Here is a 23301-nt window from a genome sequence, read left to right on the forward strand (position 1 = left end):
AAAACATACCTTTTGGTAATCTGTTCACATCCAAATTACTCCCTGAAGCATTTTCACTGGACACAGCATCTTCATTCCCACTTTCATGTGAAGCATCTGTATCACCTAATCCAGTGTACTTGGTTACAACAGAAGGTTTCCTTTATAAGACAGAAGAGGTTTTCAGTATTCTGATATCCACCTCACTAATACCAAATAATTGCAGTCATGCCATTTGCGATAATACATGGCTAGCAAAACTAACCTCTTTGACCGGGAGGATGGTGTAGATTTAGGACTATCCAAGGAGCTGCCAGGCTGTAGAAACACAAATACCATGGACATGGTTTAAATTTTGGACAACACCACTACAATAGATACTGCAGTCTTAAGACCACTGCACACTGGATCTGATGTATTGCTGCAATTGTGCAACTTGTTGTATTTTTCCTTGTGGTCTGCATCTTTGAGTCGATACTGCTGTATTGCCCATTTTATCTTTTCACTGTGTTTGTTTTGACTCTTGCTTGACTTGTAGCACTCTGGGTATGAGAAGAGAGCATTATACATAAAACGTATTGTAGTTGAGGAGGTTAAGAAAGTGTCATAGCTTGCGAGACGCACAGCAGTGCAAGAAACGGGAAAGGCTGTGTACTTTGTGCGATTTTAACGGATCCAATGTGCAATGTCTTTGACGGACAACTTTTCGGATGACAGACTACAAATGACGTGTTGGATCCAGTGGGCAATGGCCTTTAATATGACTAATAAAATTGATAAAATTTTGTAGTTAATTTTTAGCCTCACCCTTGCTATACTGAATTTACTATTTAATGGCTACTTGAGAGCTAGGACCAAACTGAAAATTATGCTCACCAGATTGCCCTCAGCAATATTCAATATAAATGAAGTCTCCCCTGAAACAGTTTCACACCCAGCTATTAAGTGTCTCCCTTGCCGCACTCAATAATAGTTAATTAGTAAATCAATTTCATTAGAGTGCCATGAACAGCGGTTTGAGGTTTTATATCTATAACACCCCATACATAATCTTGTTATTTGTAGTGGTTATTTCATAATAAAATTAAAACAAACCTCTTCCATGACTTGGTTCGTTCTGTGTGATTTGGTGAAACTCTTAAGCTTATCTGTGGAAATGGGGGGAAATAAATGAATTACTTTGGAGTAAAAAATTGTTTCCTCATGATAATACAAAGGCAAGTTCAGAGCTCCACCAGTAGTCTTCAAAGACAATGGCACCCAGGGCTGAACAATTACAATCAATGAACACATAACCATCCAAGTTAAACATACATAGGCAACTCATTGTTTATGAACAATGTACTATGATGACTAGCACAATCCTCTTTGCTAACAAACAGTTTACAGTTTACACTTACCTGCTGATCGGTCAGGAACTGGGGATGAAGTGGTTTCTTCAGATTCCTCTGATGAATGAGCCAAATACTCATGAAGTTTTGTAACCAATGTATTTAACTTGCTCTTACTGAGGAGAAATAAATTAGATTTCAATTAGTTATGAGAAGTGTATTCCTAGGTGCAAGATTCAATAATAGTACAACTAAAGTTACTGTAAAAAATTATTTTACTAAAATCTCTTTTACAATCAAGACAAGCAGTTTTAAAAATGTTCTATAGCAAACATTTAACATACTGTCCATCTGTTGTTGTTGTTATAATTATTATAATAATAATTATAATTATTATAATAATAATTATTATTATTATAATAATAATTATTATTATTATTATTATTATTAATAACATCCAGGGCGACTTACAACATAAGTGCACTACAAAGTGCAAGAATACAGTTAAGTACAAGGAATTACAAATTCAAATTTACATTAAACATAGCAATTCAAAATATAATACATTTTACAACTTCCAATTTACACAGGTAAGTACAGTAAGTGAGGTCATACATCCTGAAAAGTAAAAGCGTTATGTTATAACAGACCGTACTCTCAGCACTACAGGCTGAACAAACCAATACACCTTTATCTCACGTTACATTCATGTGATTTGCTTTCATTTTTATATGGCACCAGAGCTCAGGACAAAAAATATGCATTAACAATATAAGTATGTATCTTCCATTGCATTATTAAAATGTTATGGTGTAAGAATGTAATTTTAACTGGTTAGAAATTAGCAACTACATCTAGCGGCACTGGAAAACCATCAGCTCTGCACTTTTCATTAACTTCACTGTTAAGCTGTTCGTCTTGTGCAACATCTGGCAAACTTAGAAGGTCTAGCTATACCGATTTGTATCCATTTACAATACAAAAATAATGGCATGCTGGAATGGGATACGTCTAGTGTTGTATTAGTAATACAGGACATGGCATGAATGTCTATTGTTAGGAACAAGCAAGTTCATTATGCACTGATTAATTATGTCCTCATATAAAATAACTAATTTACCCATCATACAGAAAAGCACATCATGTTTGACTGTAATTTCTTATAAAGCCTAATCATAATTTACCCCTTTGCCCTAAGCTAAGTGTTGGAACACCACGAAAACAGTGCAGATTAAATGGTTTTATTAATTATATATATGTTCTAAGGGAGAAACTGAAATGATCATAGTGTTAAAATGAACCTAACTGCTTGAAAATCTGTTTTTTTTTTTTACAATTTTAAAATCACAAATCAGTCACCCAAGCTGTTTCAAAGCACTTTAAGGGTCTGTATAAATGATGGTTGCCATGGTAATCACTCAGACATAAGAAACTGAGTACAGCATAAAAATAAATAAATCTGGAATCGGTTTTATATTAATCTGTAGTGTTCCCTGATTTCCATACACAGGTGAATCAAATCCTTAAAAGGGTGAGCCTGTTCTATTAGTTTCCATATGTGTTGTGATGAGAGAGAGAAAAACATCTAAAATGCTTCTTTAAAATATACCATCTAAACTCTGAATTTTTAATATTCTTCATTGTTTTCTTCTAACTCATATCTCAATTACTGTAGTATGTGCTTATAAATGCAGTTTTCAGTGAAATATTGTCCAGTAAACCTACTACATATTTCAGCAAGTGTAATAACCAAATTAATACAATATTTTGAATCGACTTACAAGCTAAACTAAATGGAATTAATGCTGCATAACTATGTAGGGTTTACATCACATAGCGCACATTCAAACATTGCATTGCACTCTGTATTACATTAATAACAGTCTGTGATATGCCAGAGAAGTTTGAGGTTAACTTAGTTTACAAACTGTGTGTTATAATGTAAGCACTTTTGGAAAGCTGGAATTGACACAAAAGTGAACAATACATCTATTCTCTGTGATGACATGCCAAATAGCTAAGCTCTAGCATAACTTTTCAAGCTATGATAATTGTGAGGCTGTTTTAACTCGTGTACATTGTCTATCTAAAATGTCATAGCAGTCACAAGATGTGAGAAATTATATAAAAAGCATGCACTACAAATACAGGCATTTAAAAGAATATGAATACAGTTATTGCGTTTCAATATGAAAATCAGCAGCCAAACCTCCAATTGAAATTCTATGAAAGAATTGTAAGTTTAGAAAATGTAGCTTATCATGACAAAAGGTTTAGAGCCAAACAAAACCACAAAAATGGGAGAAAGAAACTAAGTTCTCAATCCCTGGCAAAAAGCACTTGATTCACACCTGTGTATAATTTTCCTTGTACCATTTTCCAAAGCGCATTGCAAATCAAATGTTTCTTAATACATTTTTGGCCATACAACTGTCTAGCAGGCCAACAGGATATGTAACCAGAAATAATTCAGCTTTGTGACAGCAAATTTAGGTCAGATTGAAATGTGGTCTTTAAAGGGCATTCTGTTTTTTTTACAATTACACAGAAGGCTCAGTGTAGGAGCTTCACATAAAAGAATGCACAACATAAAAAAAAAAACATTTGAAAGTCAATTTGGGCCATGAACATGATGGATAAATACCTAAAAATTCAGAAAAGTCTGCCAAATCGTACACTACCAGCAGAACTGCTTTTTTTGGTTAATGTCTTTCCCACTTCATTGTAATTATCTAAACATTAATAACACAGAACAAGTGATCTTATGCCTGCATGACTTTGTTGCTACGCATCAAGGCAACTCCCACAAGCTAAATTCACTAAAGTTCTTTATTTGTTATTATTATTCAATTTTACACATCTTATTGCATTAGCTACATTTTAAATTCTACTTATGCTGTGACTAAAGATTCATTTAATTTTTTATACTTATTGTTACATCTAAGCAAATTGAATATTACACAAGAACTAGGCCTAACTATTGCAGAAAGATGATGGTAGCATAATAACTTGCTCCTCTGAATTGAACCACAGGGAGAAAAGAAAATATATCTCAGTGTCTTTAATGAATGCTTAGGCTTAGATGAAAAAACAACTATCAAGATTGTCTGGAACATAAAAGGTTTGAAGCGCCCAAGATTAATTCACTTGCCAAGGATTCAAGGATTCAAGGTAGTTAACTTTCGGAAGTTCATTAGTGGTGGATACATTCCACATCAAATTATACTGGACTTAAAATCCATGACCTTTCACTGACTTTCAATAACAATGCATATATAAGAAAAGAAGTAATATCACAATATCAGTATGGAACAAACACAAATCTATATAATGTAATATTATACACAGTTAATTTATTTTTTCTTTAATGCAAGTTTGGTTTTCTGAGTACCGATGACAAAGAAAGGTATTTTATTTAATAAACACAAGTAAAACAAGTTTTCACTGAGATTGTGAGAAAATGTCTACTGTATCAAAGTAAATTAAAATCAAATGGCTCTTAGGGAGGTTATAAACAGGTAGGAGTGGGTTTCAAAAGGTTGAGAAAAAAAAATAAAAAGGTGTTTGTAACACTAGACTTGCCACACATGCATAGAAAAGCTTTTGAAATGTAATTATATACATCATAAAGTTATTGAGCATCTCCAAACCACACCCCTACTAAACCTGGAATTTTATTTAGTACAGCAAACACTCCCACCTACCTCATATAAGCTAAACAACAAATGTCAACATAATTGTTCCACTTCTCTTAATGATGAGTGTTTCAATGTAAATCAGGAACTTATTTAATTTAAACAAAGCAGAGAAAAACAAATCTCATGCCAGATATTTCCAAAACTCCTTGGCACAGCAATGCACCAGGGCACAATGGTTGAGAAACAGAAACCATTTTATCATGGAAACTAAACACAGGCATCCTGTGGAGATTCAGAAGTGATGAGCTTTTGGTCTCAAAATGCTGCTTTTGTTTATGGGTGTGAGATTACATGTGCCAGCAGGAAAGATTATAAGAGTATTTTATCACTTATTATAACTTAAAGGTAATGTTTACTATAGAGTTGCTGGCTCACTGCCCACAGAATCAAGGTGTACAAAATCATAAATACTTTTCTACATGGACCAATTAAATATGCAGCCTACATTGATCAATGCAGTGCACATGTAGAAAAAGGAAAATGTGAATTCAGTTCTTGTGCTTTTTGGGGGGGGGGGGGGGGGGGGGGGTGTTTGTGTACATGTTGCAGTTGTTATTTGGGGACCAATGATCATGCTTTTTCACATGCAGCTGAATTCCCTAGTATGCCCCTTAAATAATGCACATTTCTATTTCTTGTTTGTGGCTTGGTTCTACAATATTTCTGATGCTTCAAAGGTCAAAATGTACCCTTACTCATAAACTACATAAAGGCAACAATGTTGTCCAACTTTCAACTCCTGTGGTTAATGTGTGCTTTCTTTACAAAGTATGAAAACAGGTGGGTGGAGGTCGTTCATAGTGATGCATTGATATTTCACACTGAGGCCATCAGGGGCTGAAACATCAGATCAAGCATTCAAGTAAACCACATTATATAGTGTATTCAATAAATGTTCTTCTCTTAGCTGCAGGATTTTCTTAAATCATAATTTATTGTGCTCAATTATTCTAACATTCTGGTTTATTGGGTCATAAATTAGAAATCAACAGGATTGACAGTTTGATGATGATAATGATGATGATGATGATGATGATGATGATGATAATAATCGATACTGACCTAAAACATGAATTACAACACCTAAAGAACTAATAAAGACAAAAATCAGATATTTGGTTGATGAAAATATATGAACTGATTAAAAAAAAATCAAAAACAGCTTTCACATGACTATCTGTTTGTTTCTCATTGAACAGCCACTTCACACACTAGCCAGAGGCTGTTGAAAACAGCAGCACCACTTGACCTGCAGCAGCAGAAAAGGAAAACCATACCTGTGTTTGTTTCACTTTAACGTCACTTAACATATTATAATATCTGCCAATCTGGCAACACCGCCTATTGTCCAAAATGTAACATCCAAAATGTACAAATAGACAGCCTTTATTGCAAACCCGGTACCTGTAGTATATACGTGTATGAAGAACGGGCATATAGTTTGAGTGGCACTTAAAATTGTTACATGCATAATTATATACTGCTACATTGTTACAAGAATAAATCCCTTGCATATCAAAGCACCCTACCCAGGAGTAATGCACACCGCTAAGCAAACAGGGGTGAGTACAAAAATCACAAATTACAGATCCACCACTTGATGCCGGTTTCTAGTGGGTAGTAGAAGGAAGAATCCTCTGGCAACACAAAGCTGCCATCATGTACCGGTTTGCATTTTGCTATTGGCTGCTGGGTCCAACTTTTGATTTTATCTATGCCACTCTGGAGACCCAAACTGAAGCCAGATGCCAGCGAGTACCCAGAGTTTGGAAAATATGCATGACATATTCATTTATATATTAATACATATTAACCCGAGTCCCCCTTACTCACAAAAGAAAACATCAATGACGATCATTTTAGCAGACATTTACAGTCCTTACAAGTATATTCTTGCGCATCAATACATCTGAAGTCGGCACGAATAACAGACCCGGTGCGATACCACACGGGTCAATGCACTGAAAATGCAAGGTTTGCACAGAAGAAAAAAGGCCCACATAAAAAAAATAATAAACCTCATTGTGTTTGTTTCACTCGTACCTCCTGATCTCTACGGTCATCTCTCGCTGATCGAAAACACGAGGGGCGCGCTTCGCCTCTCAGTGGAGTTGATGTCTCCTATATCCTCGACAGTATCTATTAAAAAAATGAATATTGAATTAACCCGATCCGAGTAGACAAAGCAGGGCCGCCATCTTGCCGGATGGACAGAGACGCACTAAAATGGCGCATTCTGCTCGGATCTCGCCTGGCACCTCATTGGCTGCTGGCCGGAGGAATGCGTTTTTCTCATTGGTCACAGTCAATGTGCTTAGCGATTGGTCGAGTCCCGCAGCGCAGCTTTCCGTGTGGAAATGCGCCGATCGACCAATGGGAGAGGTGGGATTCTGCAGATCTGTGCAGAACTGCGAACATCTGCCTACAACAAGGCGACCATTGGATAGTAGATGCGCCCAGCAGTGTGCCTGCGCTGGCCATCATTGGTTACCTGCTTACAGTACAAGTTCCCCGTGGTTGGCCAGCCTTTATTTTTGTTTCATTCATGTAGGTATTAATGAAGTGTGCTGCACATTGTCTGTCCAAGTGCTCATCTAATAACGTGCATCGGTGTGAGGGGGCGGCGGGGATTGTGCGCAGCACTTCACCATGTTTTCGAGGACCCGTTACAGCATACTGGACAAAATACATTTACAGTCTAATTTTAAAAATGACATTTTAAACATTGTGTGTAAAAAGGCCATAGAAATATAGCAACATTTACCTAATTGCATCCGTTTTTTTAACTCATTTGAATCATGGGACAGCCTAAATTACAAAGAAATATACAGATTGTGGGTTTCTTACTGGAACAGTGATACATCATTCTTGTTTGAATTATTGTTTTACACAAATGTGCTTAATATAAGCCTAAATGACTAAATGAGCTATGAAGTAAATATATTTAAGTTGAAGAGTCAGAAAGGAGTGCATGTACACATGATACTGTACAGTTTTCATAAATCAATCAAACAGACAGCTGTAGTGTGTGTGTGGTGGAGCTCCAAAATGGGCTATACTATTTTAACTGAAATGTTATTTCCATTCCCCTGACTTCTGAGTTATTCCAAACAGCTGTTAAAATAGTAACTGCAATGTCAGTAACTGAAAATATTATTTTTATTCCCCTGACTTTGGAGTTATTCCAATAGTTATACATGTTTATAAGCATGTTATTAACTCAAATCAGCTAACTAAACCACAATTCCCTACAACACTACCCAGTACCCCTTCAATATGACTAGTTTGGTTCCTTGAACTTACAATGTACCAGGTTTGGACCAAATATTCAAAAACTAATGTACAAATGTGAACACAAACATAGGTCACTATGTACAGCCCCGCACCACCACCACTCTATCTATCCATCCATCCATCCATCCATCCATCCATCCATTTGTCAAAATCAATATTGAAACACAGCCTACCTTCATTAGCTCAGTAAGCCCCACCTTAATACTTTCTAACAAATGACAATGCAACAGCTTGCTTGTAGGTGATTCGCTAGCAAAGCATCTCACTTTGGACCAATCAAAAAAAAACTTGAGTCCTATTCGCGTCACGCAGCCTAACAACGATCACCGATAGGTCCGCAGTGACAGGGATTGGCCAATAGCAAAATTTCAAAACAGAACTGCGGTTGTGGGCTCCTACGTCACGGATACGATCAAGACGCTGCGTGGGGCTTACTTGAAAAGTGGAGCAATGTCTTTGTGCAAAGTTGTGTGTATCACTGTAATACTTCTAGTAGTTTACGCATCAAATTCAAATGGACAGAAGAAAAAAGAGGTAAGACGTGTTGTGACCGTGCACACTGTCAGTGTCACATTTCTGATCCAATAAACTTGTAATGCATGCACATGGTGTTGAATAATTAGCTGATCAGGAAGTGACAGATTACGGAGTTCAGCGATCGAGTCCCACAAAATGGTTCAAATTCAGTCTTTCTGTAACCTATTTTTTTTTGCATGATCCCACGTTGTTGAAATACATTTTCTTTAGCATGGTAATCGTTATTGCGTTTCATTTTAGTGTTCTACGTTTTCGCTGAATAACTCCCTACTATTCATTAAGCGTCAAGGATGTGTGCGTTGTATTATTAGAAACAACATTTTTTTAATCCTACAGTGTTGGGTGTATGAAAAGTTAATGATCAGTTCGTATTGCATACGTTAGCTTCTGCACCAAAAGAACAGTGGATGTTTGTTTCACCTTGTAGATGCGGGAACTTGTATGTTGTCATCTGCTGAAATAACAAAACAGACCTATAGATCTGTGTCAAAATGCATTATAAACTTGCACACTCAAGTCACACTCAGTCATGTAGGTCTGAATTATTTTTATTCACAATTAAGCAGTTTTTTTTTAATTTGATATGATTTGTTATAGTGTCAGTTTAACAGTTGAATTATATAATCTTATAACAGTGATCACTCCATATCTTAATTGCACATTTAAGTTGTACATTAGGTTACCCAAAGTAATACTTACTTTGAAGAATAGGAAGAAGGGTAAATGACAGTGACATTGTGGTGGATGATACAATGTGTTCAGTGTAACCTTCATTCCAAAACATCCTGTCACCATTTTGAATGGACACCCCAGACTTACAATTAATTTGTTGTACCATCTGTTGAAGGTTTGAGAATTTATGATATAGAAATATTCATAGTTATTTTTTTCTTCTTCAACAGACGATGTTGTCCGAAAAAGTGGGGCAGCTGATGGACTGGGCCAGTAAAAGAGCAGTGATCCGCATGAATGGGGAGAAGTTTCGTCGGTTTGTGAAAGCACCACCAAGAAATTACTCTGTGGTGGTCATGTTTACAGCTCTGCAGCCCCAGAGGCAGTGTGGTGTGTGCAAGTAAGGAACTTTATCATTTATATTCCAAAGACTAGAACACAAAATATTTGAAAATACCACATGAAAATAAATAGATGTGTCCCGAAGTTTTATTTCTAAGGTCATGCAGGTACGTCTGGAAACACTGTTTACCAGCAGACGAATCATGCAAGTGGAATATAATGTGTCCAAAATATATTGGAATTCATTTATAGTAGGCTACATGTTGTTTTTAAAGGTGGATCAATCTTTTTCACATTAGTCTAGAAATAGAATTAAAGCACTATTGCCATCAATATTTGAATATCCCAAGATGCAAACTTAGAGGGAGTGGCTTGAGTGCCGGTTGTTCAGATTCAGAGTTTGTATTAAATAAAGGCTCAAGATGAAAAAGAAGAGGATGTGGTCATACAGCTTAGCCAGTGCTGTGAAATATTTGTCAGAAATTGAAAACTTACTCCATGAAATTAAGTTCCGAGCTGTGTTTAAAATGCAGCAATACTGCCTTGTGCGATGACAGCAGAGCTTGTGTTTTTACATTTCAGAGGTTATCCACAGAAGTGCAAAACATTCTGTCTTTATTTGTGTTGTTTTCAGTAGCTTCTGCTGTTAATTATAATTAACTTACATTTTGCTTGTCTAATAAAAAAAGTTCCAGTAACTGAGTTTAAGATAAATAAAGTAGTACTGGGGACACTATAATATACCTGGATACAGAGAAGTGGTACTAAAACCAGCTCCTAATACCCTTTTTGAGCTTTTTGAAGCATTTAAAAAACAGTGTAGCAGCTGTCTTTGTAGTCGATTTAACTAGTTGTTTTGTTAAGACTGGTACATCATGTTATAGCATAAATCTAATCGTTAAGAAAATGTATGCATATCGGCGTGCTGTTTTATGAGGATTACCCTTACCGTTTGTGTGTTCCTGTCCTCTTCTGTGCAGACAGGCAGATGAAGAATATCAGATTTTGGCCAATTCCTGGCGTTATTCCAATGCCTTCACCAACAAGATCTTCTTTGCAACAGTTGATTTTGACGAAGGTTCAGATGTGTTTCATATGGTACACCTTCCTTCCTGTTTTTAATTGTAATGTAGTTTAATTTGTCCAATATTTTCCTGCCCCACTTTGTCTCAGTCTAGATTTCCTCTCGAAGCTGAAATCCCACAATTAAAATATCTGTTCTCTGGAGGTCATATGAAATGATTTGTAGACTAAATGTTTTGGCTACAAGATCAAAATAAAATTACAACAAAGTACCAGCTACTGCTGTTGGAATCCAGGGATTAAATCAAATGAACAGCTCCTGTTATGATTCCTAGTCAAAGAACTGAAAATGGTAACTTTGTATAGTACGGTAACAGTTTTATTTATTTATAGCTGATTTTTTGGAACTCTGCATCATTTATAATACTCTTTTTTGTCTGTGTTTTTAACATTATTGCATTAAACTATCTAGTTATTTCAAATTCCCTTTATGCATTACAGAGATAGTCATGAATTAGACATTGAGAGTAAGTTCATGTGTTAAATCTGAATGTGTTTTTGAATTTGTTTTTCCAGCTGAACATGAATTCTGCTCCCACCTTCATGCACTTCCCCCCAAAGGGAAAGCCCAAAAGAGCTGACACCTACGAGCTGCAGGTGCGAGGCTTTGCGGCTGAGCAGATTTCCCGATGGATTGCCGACAGGACCGATATCAACGTAAGCGCAGGATAATATTCTCCACATGCTGCCCCATCAAAACAGCAGACGGATACAGTTAACTAGTAGTAATGGATAGGGTCTCGGTGCGTTTCGTGATGAAATAATGCATCTTTAAAGACAGTATATGTGTTTGTGTGAAGGTGTGTCATGGTGGTTTTTGGCGTTAATGGCTTTATAATGAAGCAAAAGGAATAAACTCGGGAAAATATAGGCAAAAGCACTGAGAAAATGCTTATTTTGTTATAAATAATAAAACCAACCATTATCTCTACAGATTAGGGTGATCAGACCTCCAAACTATGCTGGACCCCTGATGTTAGGCTTTTTGCTGGCTGTAATTGGAGGGCTTGTATATCTCAGAAGGAATAACCTGGAGTTTCTCTACAATACCAATGCCTGGGCATTTGCTGCTTTGGTAAGTAGTAAAAAGTATTCGAATGCAAGGTACGGTTCTCTGTATATAGGGGTGATTAACCTTTTATTTATTTTTACAACACATTATGAATATTAAAAGGCTTTTAGTACTGTTAAGCCCACACACCACGTAATAATGTTTTAAGCTATTTATCTTTAGTAAAACGGATCATCCACACATTATTGTGAGTAACATTTAAGGTATAATAACATCTGGTGTAATCTAAACAGATGGATATATGTGCATAAATATTGAATGTGCCTTTTCTCTATTTTTTTTTCCACCAGTGCTTTGTCCTGATCATGACTTCGGGGCAGATGTGGAACCATATCCGAGGCCCGCCCTACGCCCATAAGAATCCAAACACTGGTCAAGTGGTAGGAAAGCCCTTTATGAATGCTGCACAGCATGATCGACCCAATGACCAGGATTAATTAAGGTTTCTTTTAGCACATTCAGACTTATCATGAAGGCATATCTATAGTGACTTGCTGACGTATTGAGAGGAGATGATTTATCATTAAATTAAACCTTGAAAGATTTAGGATTCCCAGGTAACGTCTACCTACCTTAAGCAGCTGGCAAAGAACTAGGAAAACAAGGGACGGTCCATTTAACTTCTCAAATCTGTAAATGGTTTACATTTCAGATTTTCATTATCTTTTGTTAGTTCCCAGTGCTATATCCCTGTGACACTAATTTTATTGCTGGCAAGTGTTTGTTTAGATAACTGTTTACATTTAGAACAGCTGGTAAGCTATAATTGACCAGGTCTCAGACATCGGTAGGAAACGTATTGTGTTGATGCATCTACTTTCAGTGTTCACCACTTTAAAACAATTAACAATTAACAAATTTAAGGGTTTCATTTTGAAGGCAGTCCAAATGGTAAAGCACTTTTCTTTAACCTTGCATTACAAATGAGAACGCAAAACCAAGCAAGCAGTGTCTGGTTTTAAGATTAGTTATTATCTCAGCATGGATTATTATTATTTATATGGCTACTGAATTGTGTTGCCTAAATGTTTGTTGTTTCTTCATTTATCTTCCAGAGTTACATCCATGGAAGCAGCCAGGCCCAATTTGTTGCGGAAACTCATATTGTTCTTTTGTTCAGTATCCTTTCAACAGAGAACCGAAAGTAAATCTAGAAATAAAATAATATATAAAAAATTGCTTTTACTTAAATTAATTTTATCACAGTGAGAAGTAATACATATATGTACTACCCACTTAAAAATGATCAGTAAAAAGCAGAAAAAGACCATAAATCTAGCTGGTCCTGATTCTTGGTAAATCTGCTCTACATTATGCATATTATGTTAACTTTTTATTTTTTTTATTTTACAAAAATATCCCTTAATGATTTATCAGATTCTGCTGTCACCTTGGGAATGGTACTTTTGCATGAAGCTGCAACTTCTGATATGGATGTTGGGAAAAGGAAAAGTAAGTCTGCTCTGTCAGTGAATAAAGCATAATCTTTTATACAGTCCTCTGATAGCCTGTATACCCTTCCATAGATGTGGCGAATGTATTTTGTTTCCCAGAAGTCAATTTCTTTGTGTGGAGTGGCAATAAACCTAGTGCTTTAGTTTGATAGTACTCTATGACTGAAATTATGGTGAAGTTTAGAGTTTGAAATCTGCCTTGAATAAACCATGTTTTCTGCTCTGTTTCCCTGCAGTCATGTGTGTTGCTGGGATTGGCTTGGTAGTGTTTTTCTTTAGCTGGTTATTGTCGATCTTCAGAGCCAAATACCATGGATACCCTTATAGGTGAGTTGCTTTATAATGGCCCCCAGGGTGCATTGGTGTTAAGATCGCCAAATTGTCCAGATACTGCAACACATGTAATAGTATTTCATTATGTCTGAATGGGGGAAGAATTTAAATCCCAAATACTAAAGTAAATGACGAAAATGCAGGAAAAAACACTTCCATGTGTAAACCCGCATTTCACGTGTAAATGATACTGAGATGATCGTATCTATACTTGAATGACCGCATTATACAAATGGAAGATAACTGGTCAGATTATTGTGGGATTCAAGGTAAGGTTTTTCCCCATTATCATTATGCTCTCTATATTGTTGTGGGTCTGTTGTGCCCTGTTCAGTACTGTATATCTTGTTGTAATCCTGACTTCATAAAACACTTACAGTGGGGGAAAAAAGTATTTGATCCCCTGCTGATTTTGTACGTTTGTACGTAGGTGTATTTTAACAGTGAGAGACAGAATAACAACAAAAAAATCCAGAAAAACGAATTTCAAAAAAGTTATAAATTGATTTGCATGTTAATGAGGGAAATAAGTATTTGACCCCTTAGTACTTGGTGGCAAAACCCTTGTTGGCAATCACAGAGGTCAGACGTTTCTTGTAGTTGGCCACCAGGTTTGCACACATCTCAGGAGGGATTTTGTCCCACTCCTCTTTGCAGATCCTCTCCAAGTCATTAAGGTTTCGAGGCTGACGTTTGGCAACTCGAACCTTCAGCTCCCTCCACAGATTTTCTATGGGATTAAGGTCTGGAGTCTGGCTAGGCCACTCCAGGACCTTAATGTGCTTCTTCTTGAGCCACTCCTTTGTTGCCTTGGCTGTGTGTTTTGGGTCATTGTCATGCTGGAATACCCATCCACGACCCATTTTCAATGCCCTGGCTGAGGGAAGGAGGTTCTCACCCAAGATTTGACGGTACATGGCCCCGTCCATCGTCCCTTTGATGCGGTGCAGTTGTCCTGTCCCCTTAGCAGAAAAACACCCCAAAGCATAATGTTTCCACCTCCATGTTTGACGGTGGGGATGGTGTTCTTGGGGTCATTCCTCCTCCTCCAAACACGGCGAGTTGAGTTGATGCCAAAGAGCTCGATTTTGATCTCATCTGACCACAACACTTTCACCCAGTTCTCCTCTGAATCATTCAGATGTTGGCAAACTTCAGACGGGCCTGTACATGTGCTTTCTTGAGCAGGGGGACCTTGCGGGCGCTGCAGGATTTCAGTCCTTCATGGCGTAGTGTGTTACCAATTGTTTTCTTGGTGACTATGGTCCCAGCTGCCTTGAGATCATTAACAAGATCCTTCCGTGTAGTTCTGGGCTGATTCCTCACCGTTCTCATGATCATTGAAACTCCACGAGGTGAGATCTTGCATGGAGCCCCAGACCGAGGGAGACTGACAGTTATTTTGTGTTTCTTCCATTTGCGAATAATCGCACCAACTGTTGTCACCTTCTCACCAAGCTGCTTGGCGATGGTCTTGTAGCCCATTCCAGCCTTGTGTAGGTCTACAATCTTGTCCCTGACATCCTTGGACAGCTCTTTGGTCTTGGCCATGGTGGAGAGTTTGGAATCTGATTGATTGATTGCTTCTGTGGACAGGTGTCTTTTATACAGGTAACGAGCTGAGATTAGGAGCACTCCCTTTAAGAGAGTGCTCCTAATCTCAGCTCGTTACCTGTATAAAAGACACCTGGGAGCCAGAAATCTTGCTGATTGATAGGGGATCAAATACTTATTTTCTCATTAACATGCTAATCAATGTATAACTTTTTTGAAATGCGTATTTCTGGATTTTTTTGTTGTTATTCTCTCTCTCACTGTTAAAATACACCTACCATTAAAATTATAGACTGATCATTTCTTTGTCAGTGGGCAAATGTACAAAATCAGCAGGGGAACAAATACGTTTTTCCCCCACTGTATATTCACGGCTTGCTAGCTCCATCAGTGCCATGAAAAGCCACTTGGGTAAGAGCAGTAAAACAAAGTATTAAACAACTACACACCAGGCACAAACCACAGCTGTACACGGTTTCATTTTGACAAGTTGTCACATGACAGCCATGGTTTCTGTGAAGTAAACATCTTAAGTATTGTTCTTGTGCATGTAAACCACCCTGGGATTTTACTGTAAAAACAGCACAGAGAGCTGTATGTAGAGCTAATTTACATATTAATTCACTCCTTTGCCCTTAGTTTTCATGACTTTGGGTAAACAGCAGCTCCCGAGTGCAATAAACTAAAGCCATGTAAACCCGAAAAGAGAGAGGGGCATTTCATCTTTGATTCGAGCTTATTGTCTCCAGTAAGGTCCAGACACATACGGAAACTGCTTTTGATAAATCATTGTAACGGGACAGCTTGTACCTGGCTATATCATTGTTGGGGGGGTACCTTAAAAATAAAGAAGAAACAGAATTCATCTTGCATACTTTATTTCACCAATTCAGTAAGTGTATTCTTTTTTTTTTTTTTTTCAGTTTCCTTATGAGTTAAGAGGGAACCACCAGCAAACAAGATGACAAGGACCTGGATCTGTGTGAAACGCTGCAATAGAGGCTCTCGACTGGTCTTTCATGTCTTTAATGTGTATGACGATTAAGCATTGGAACACTTGAACCAAATACTGAGATGTGCCTTAAAGTTTAAATGCGTGGCTGTGCATTTAAGTTTTTTTTTTTATCTGTATTTTTTTTTATTTCCTGTTTTTTGGATCCACGTGAGTTTTACGTCACGTTCTCAAACCATAGACTCTTGCCAGGCAGCTGTCCTTCAACAGTATACATATTCCCCAGAGCTCTCTGCAATAGCTGTCTGCCTTTTAAGATGTACTGTATTTATGTTACTGTTCCAAAGCTTTTGACTCCTGGAGGCTGGCTGTCAGTTGATGCTGAGGTCTCTAGTGGAATGGGTTTGTTGTTTGTGCCTAGTGTCTTCTGCACATGGTACATCAAATCATGTGATACAGTTTACAGAAAAAGAACAAGATTGAAACCAACCTCACATTCTAGGACAAGGCCCAGTCAGACCTTTGCTGCAGTATGAGTAAGATCAAACTGGCCGACCGGCCCATATGAATAACATCACTTTGCACTGCCCTCTTTATAAAAACTGTTTGGTCTACATCTTTGTTTTGCTTTATAATAGATAGGAAAGTTGTTTTGATTTAAGTATTTTGAGTACCTTTATGGCCAGCGTTTTAGGTTTTGTATGCAAGTCCCCCTACTCTTGCAAAAACGAAGAAACTTTACAGCATCAAAGCCAACTGACGCTTATTTTAGACTCTCAATTCTTGTAATTAGTTAAATAGTTTAACAACTTAATTAAATATTGAAGCTCATGATGGACTTTTTCATTTGAGATAAAATAGAAGCTATGAAGTAGAAGTGATAGTTATGGATTATAATGTAAAGTTTGCAGAATTTAAATTAATTGATTAAACGCTGTCTCCCAGAAATCCTGTTTTTCTATTCTAAGACTTCCAGAGCTTAATTTCTAAATACATCACTTGTATTTCATTCTGTTCAAGCACAGCAGCATTTTTACACAGATTTAGGAGAATAAACATTAGTTCAGAATGAACTATTCAGAGTTTTAAAGCATGGGCTTTAGGAAACTGCTGGTGCAGGCAGAAAAGTATCAAGTGAATTTGGTGAAGGGAGTTGTGTGTAAAGATTGCATTTCCCAGTTGTACCAGAAAATACTATCTTGCATATGTATCTATGCTTAAACAAAAACAAAAGAATAGTGTATATTAATACTACAACATCAAAAGTTTTTATTTCAATTGAACTCCTAATGGTGAATAATACAGTTCTAATGCCGTACCAGGTACTGATTTTGTTCAATTTGTAATATGTTAGCTGTAAAAGTTATTTTGGTAGGAATAAAAAACCAACACTTCATGACTTATTAATCCTGTGATTCAAATTATTATTTTTTAGAATGTTTTGATTGGGTGTTTAATATTTCAACATTTTAAAGTAGTAGCTCTTCAGTCTTAAGCGTTAGATACTTGCAAGTTGTAAATGCTGAAAATGCACTATTTGAATTGAAGACCAGAATTAATTTATTTAATGTAAAATAACCCCCTGCTATGAACAGTAGCTTTAATTTTCTCATGATTACATCCGATGGCCTTTTCCCACATTCAGTATCCATCACTTGTATAACTCGGCTGCTGTTCTCTGAGAGTTTCTGTTGTCCTTGAATTGGTCATGTCATTGAAACTCTTTCCACCCTCGGTGCAGTAGTGTGTTTTTTCTCCCGTGTGAGTGCTTGGGTGTTGTTTCAGGTTGGAAGACTCACAAAGCTCTTCTCTTGAGCCACTTAAATGGCTTTTCTCCAGTGTGAATTCGCTAAGGTGATAACCAAGAGTAGTGAAACTGCTGGCACATTCGGTGCAATGATAGTGTTTTTGTCCTGTGTGAATCCTGGGGTGATCCTTTAGATGGGCTAATTTTAAAAAATCCTTTCCACACTCACTGCACAGGTAAATTGTGTTCTGGGTGCGACTTTTCTGGTGCTGCTTTAAGTTTAAGATACTGAAGCCTTTGCCACATTTGACAGAACCATGCAATTTTTCCGAATTAGTGTTTCAGGTCAGCTCAGTTTATGATGTGATTTTTCCATTTGTGTTTTCTTTAAAATGTGACAAGTAGTTAAACTTCTTCCCACAGCTTGTGTTCCTTTAGTATGGATGACGTTTAATTTTCTCACTCACAGCAGCCGAAAGACTTTCTTTCCTGTGCGAATATGCAGATGTTGTTCGAGGTTCCCACATATGCAGAAAGACCTGCCACCTTCACTGCAATTATACAGCTTTTCTCCAGTATGAATGCGCTACTGTACTTTATACTGTGTGACAGGTACTTAGCACTCTTCCTACATTTGCTGTTATAGTACAGTCAAGCTAACACAAAACATCATTTATTGATGACTGTTTCACAGGAACAGATTTAAGTGCATCATATTCCTCTTTACACTCTTTAGTTCATCTTCATTTTTAAATTAGACGAGCAATTCCTGTGGGTTTATATTTAATGCAGTCGCACTGAAAGAATAATGTAATGCTAGGATTCCTTCCTTGTGTTCAGTCTGCAGGCAATTTTGTTTGCCTTTATTAATAGAGCCATTGATGGACTAGATCAGAGCAGACCGGATTCGGAGTATGGGATGAAACCTCACAGCTGCAGCAAGGCTGAACAGTCAACAGCAGAACAGAATCCACAGACACTGACTGACAAACCGAGAAATTAACAGACACACAGACCTGTGAGTAATGCAGAAAAATAATGGTAAAGGCTACCGACTTTTCTTGTCCCTGAGACTTTTTTGTTTTTTTTCTAGCCCCTACAACACTAAACCCTTATGACTGTCCATAGTATGATCTGCTCTGATGATCAGTAAAATAATTTGAAGTTCTTGATAATTAAGCTCACTATTAAAAATGTGACCACTTTCAAAAAATGCTTACAAGTACACTTGAAAAGGTCTACAAAACAACTTTACTGGAGGATGTAACAGAAGCAAAGAATGCATCTATACGCATTACATGTGAAAATATAAGTACAGATAATATATATATATATATATATATATATATATATATATATATATATATCCAATAAGACTAGACAGAAAGCACACCAGTTGTAAACAAAATAATGAGTCTACAATGTATTCTAGCAGTACATGACAGGTTTCTAACATTTGTTTTCTTGCATAAGGGACCTTATAACACCAGTTTAGCATTGTGAAGATATCAAATATGGTTTACTTTTTGTGTAAAACAATAAATTTAGGAATAAAGTGCTTAGTCCCCTCAGGTATTAATAGACTATGTATACCACATTAATGTCAGCCTGAATGATGCTTCAGTCTTTGAAAATCATTAGCATGCAGAGGGGTTCTCAGTAAGGTTTGATTGCCACTAGTTTGCTTCCTGAACAAATCTTCCTTGTTTATCATCCAGCGTCATTGAACAAGTCCAATGTTAGCTCTAACTAATAAGGCTTAATACTAGCAACCTTATTCTATAGACATAAAGCAAGGAAATCATATTTTCCTTTGTATTTTCGAGTGGATTTAGGGAAATTAAGATATCCCACTCATAAATACCAGTAAATGACCAATTATAATATGAAAATGACATTACTTGAGTTTGATCAACAGTTGTTTTTTTGGAAATAAACACAGCTCTAATACATTACAGTAACCCAATGGAGTCCATTGGATTGCTGAATAACATGTGATTTTTAACATCTTTTGAAATTACTGGATTTCACACAATGTCATTTAATCAACTGACATTTGATTCAAGCTATCAATAGTAAGACTTAAAACAATGGGTTTTACTATTTATTAAAAAAAAGAATAAAAAATAAGCACGTTAAAAAAAAAAAATTACATAGCTGACAGCGTAACAGTAACAATAATGAAGACACTCAATAATGTACATTACATCCTCTTGTTATCCAAGGCACGTCTATGTGTTGTAAAAATGTAACTACTTTCTTAATGTATGAAATTTGGACCAACAAAATGCATAATTAAAGCCACGTTTTAGGTTTTAGAGAGAAAATAGGTGCTTTCAGTATATATTACAATGTACTTAGGGATAACAAGAGGATTAAAAAGCAAAATACGGTTGATGTTTTTAATGCAATTTTTATATTTACAAAGTAATTTTCATGTCACAAAACATCAGCAATCTTCTCACCCTTTGTACATTTTTTAGATGCAACAAACACATACCACACATTTTGTGCATAAAATCACACAAAAAGGATGAGAAATATAAATAAATATAAGGGGCATTTTCTATAAAGCTGTTAAATATTGCAAAATTCTTCATTCTTGACATGTCTTAGTATGTGAATAATAAAGACTTCATACATACATTGTAACACTTACAGTTTTCCAAACACATCTGTGCTCTCTTTCCCAGCTCATCGCCACACATACATCTTCTAGCAGACGTGTGAAAGGTTATACTTTTATGCTTGTTCTTTTAAATAGATCTCTTTCACCCCTACAATGTGCACTAAACAAGAATATTAATCCTTAAGAATGAGCCTGGCAGTTAGTCTAAACATTGCTTCCTATGAAAAATATAAATAAAAACGCAAACAAAATGCCGTTGGCAGACTCTTTCAGATGCATCAGCAATACGTGGACTGTTAAGAAAAGTTCTCCGTTTGCCTTTCTTCACTGCACGATCTGGGGCATCTCACTCCAGGCCTTGGCTTTCTTCTTGGCAAGTGCCAACCAGGGAGGCTCCTCCTGGCTGAGGGGGGCTGTGGGTATGTGTGCCAATGGCCTCTTCCCTTCCTTCTCCACTGCTGGAGCCTTGGATATCTCTTGAGAACAGGACACAACTGGAAAGGTAAAAGGAGGGGGTAAAAATACAGTATCGTAAAACCCAGTTATGTCTACCACTCCATGTAGTTTTTTTTTTTTTAAATGTACAATATAATATGTTGTGCTTATGTATGCATCTATATAGTAATGGTCAAGTTAGAAAAATACAAATTGGGAACTTTAAGACAGATGTCTATGCATTATCTTATTACAACTGGACAAATGCTAATACATTATATACAAAAAGCAATGAAGCAAAGATTTATAAATGTGTTCATAGAAAGTATTTTGGAAAAAATAAATAATCATGAGGGCCAATTCTATGAATAGTCCTGAAAAAGTGTGTGGAATTAGTATACATTAAATTACCCACTAGGAGGCAGCATTATACAACTGTAAGAACCATATGCACAGTCATGGGATACTTTGCATTAAAAAATACGAGAACAGATTTTTCTTATGAGGAAACAAAGAAAATTACCTGTCACAGGTGAACTTGACATCTTTACTTGTTCTTTTGTATCTTTGCAGGTAGATAAAGGCAGCGAACTTTTCCTCAGTAAATCATCCTGCAAAAACAATAGGAAAGAAAAAATCAAGTTTCTACTACTAGTATATTTACATTAACCAAAATACTTCTAAAAAGCTATAAACTCGCCAAGAGTTCAGGAATGTTAGGTAGTAAAAACAAAATGACCTGTAGACGTATTTATTGAAGTCCATACATGCAAAATAACTGAGCAGATGTGGGTTTGAGGCCAGCTCAATCATTAAGGTCTATAATTCTCACATGTTAACTCAGGAGATTAGAGGATTATAGCTGTAGGCAAGTCCTATGGAAAACAAATCTAAAGGATTGTTACATCATTGTGTTTCCAGTTGCTTGTCTTAAGCAAGTAATCAATGACCCAGTTACATTTAGGATGTAGCAAGCATGGTTACACTATTTCCACAATCAGGCAAGTAGACAAGTCTTACCTTCTCTAAAGTGTATGTTCTCTCTGAGGTCTCATCCAGCGAGTTATCTTTGAAGATTTTCTGTTTTTGTTTGGCCACTGTGATCCAACTAGGAGACTCCAAACCTCCTCTAGATGTCCTATGGGCAGTTATTTCTGAAATAGTAGTAAAAACAGAAGAGCTTTTGTTTAAGTTTTCAAAGAACAAACCTTACAATATGCTTTATTTGGTATGATGTAGTAATCATAATCTAATATCAGCCAAATCCATATGTGAAATCCATATGCATCCTAGCTTCTTACTCAATGTAAGAGTACAGAAGAGATGAGGTTTAAATTTGTAGAGGGCATGTGAAAATGTAAAAAGACAACTTTCTAGTTATTACGTTACAGTAATAGAAATACTCTGCGAAAAAATGTCAATACAACAGAGTTCATTAGTAAGAATTCTGACTCAGTTTAGAATGATACATTCCTTGTTTGAGGAAATAATAACAGCATGATTTAAACAAATTTAATCTAGTTTCTTTCCCGAGGGAAAGGCAGAGCCTCAATCTTTTTATAGCTTAAGCTAAAGAGCAACTGAACTTTCAAAATTGAACATGACCCTGCAATTGGAAGAAAAAATGTCAGGACTCAGGTTTTTGATGTACTAAGTAAAGGAACAACATTTCAAATATGTTCATTACACGCTAACCAGAGGACGTTTGATTCAATCTCGGAAGTACTGCTGAAGCTGCTTAATTATGAGCTCTCAGATGAAGTCCGAGGATCTACTGATAGCCATTGAAACGCATGACTATAGTGTTTCCTTGCCATCTGGAGAATATTAATACTTACAGCATGGTAAGCCCAAACCTGCTCCCCAGGACACCAGTGTCTTCTGGTTTTCATTCCTGCTGAGCATTTAACTATTGAATTGAACTGTGGATTTAACTAATTGGTTTAGTCCATTTTAATAGTTGGAGGCACTTAAACAGCAGGAGGTTTCACAAGTTATCTAGGCCATAACCTTTAATAAGTCATTTTAAAATCTGAAGTGGGAAAAGGTTGAATTAAACAATCTTTAGTTTAACCATGGGTCAAAACGAATTAACTAAAGAGCTCAGGCTGAACCAGAAGATGCTGGCTGAGTGCTACATACTGTGAAGAAATCTCACATTTATACTTTAGGAGGAAACATCGACAGTT

General features: G+C 36.5%; 3 protein-coding genes across 7 annotated transcripts in view; 1 reads left to right on the forward strand and 2 right to left on the reverse strand.

Annotated features, from left to right (window-relative positions):
• The window catches only part of atrx (ATRX chromatin remodeler), a 53469-nt gene extending 46240 nt beyond the window's left edge, over nt 1-7229 (reverse strand). For both annotated transcript variants that reach the window (XM_066714960.1, XM_066714959.1), the window contains exons 1-5: nt 7052-7229; nt 1380-1486; nt 1075-1127; nt 245-297; nt 10-140 (exon numbers count right to left, since the gene is read on the reverse strand). In XM_066714960.1, the coding sequence (XP_066571057.1) occupies nt 10-140; nt 245-297; nt 1075-1127; nt 1380-1486; nt 7052-7071 (364 nt within the window). In that variant the 5' untranslated portion in view covers nt 7072-7229. The remainder of the gene's footprint in view (nt 1-9; nt 141-244; nt 298-1074; nt 1128-1379; nt 1487-7051) is intronic.
• A 1457-nt stretch (nt 7230-8686) lies between these two features.
• magt1 (magnesium transporter 1) lies at nt 8687-17704 on the forward strand. Its single transcript, XM_066714965.1, has 10 exons — nt 8687-8836; nt 9742-9911; nt 10834-10951; nt 11453-11593; nt 11871-12011; nt 12299-12388; nt 13064-13127; nt 13386-13460; nt 13699-13789; nt 16273-17704. Exons 1-10 carry the CDS (start codon nt 8753-8755, stop codon nt 16286-16288), a joined length of 990 nt encoding a protein of 329 aa, XP_066571062.1. The 5' UTR covers nt 8687-8752; the 3' UTR covers nt 16289-17704.
• A 1576-nt stretch (nt 17705-19280) lies between these two features.
• LOC136759864 (CRACD-like protein) overlaps nt 19281-23301 on the reverse strand; it is a 33305-nt gene continuing 29284 nt past the window's right edge. For all 4 annotated transcript variants that reach the window (XM_066714961.1, XM_066714964.1, XM_066714963.1 and 1 more), the window contains exons 10-12: nt 22133-22266; nt 21636-21723; nt 19281-21171 (exon numbers count right to left, since the gene is read on the reverse strand). In XM_066714961.1, the coding sequence (XP_066571058.1) occupies nt 21002-21171; nt 21636-21723; nt 22133-22266 (392 nt within the window). In that variant the 3' untranslated portion in view covers nt 19281-21001. The remainder of the gene's footprint in view (nt 21172-21635; nt 21724-22132; nt 22267-23301) is intronic.

Source organism: Amia ocellicauda, chromosome 10 (assembly GCF_036373705.1).
Source record: "Amia ocellicauda isolate fAmiCal2 chromosome 10, fAmiCal2.hap1, whole genome shotgun sequence".
In the NCBI taxonomy this organism is placed as follows: Eukaryota; Metazoa; Chordata; class Actinopteri; order Amiiformes; family Amiidae; genus Amia; species Amia ocellicauda.

Excerpts from the sequence above, each read along its gene's own strand:
- magt1 (XM_066714965.1), top strand. The coding sequence starts at position 8,753 with ATGTCTTTGTGCAAAGTTGTGTGTATCACTGTAATACTTCTAGTAGTT. Across the intron at positions 10,952-11,452 it reads GTTCAGATGTGTTTCATATG|CTGAACATGAATTCTGCTCC; the intron begins GTACACCTTCCT and ends TTGTTTTTCCAG. Across the intron at positions 12,389-13,063 it reads ATCCAAACACTGGTCAAGTG|AGTTACATCCATGGAAGCAG; the intron begins GTAGGAAAGCCC and ends TTTATCTTCCAG.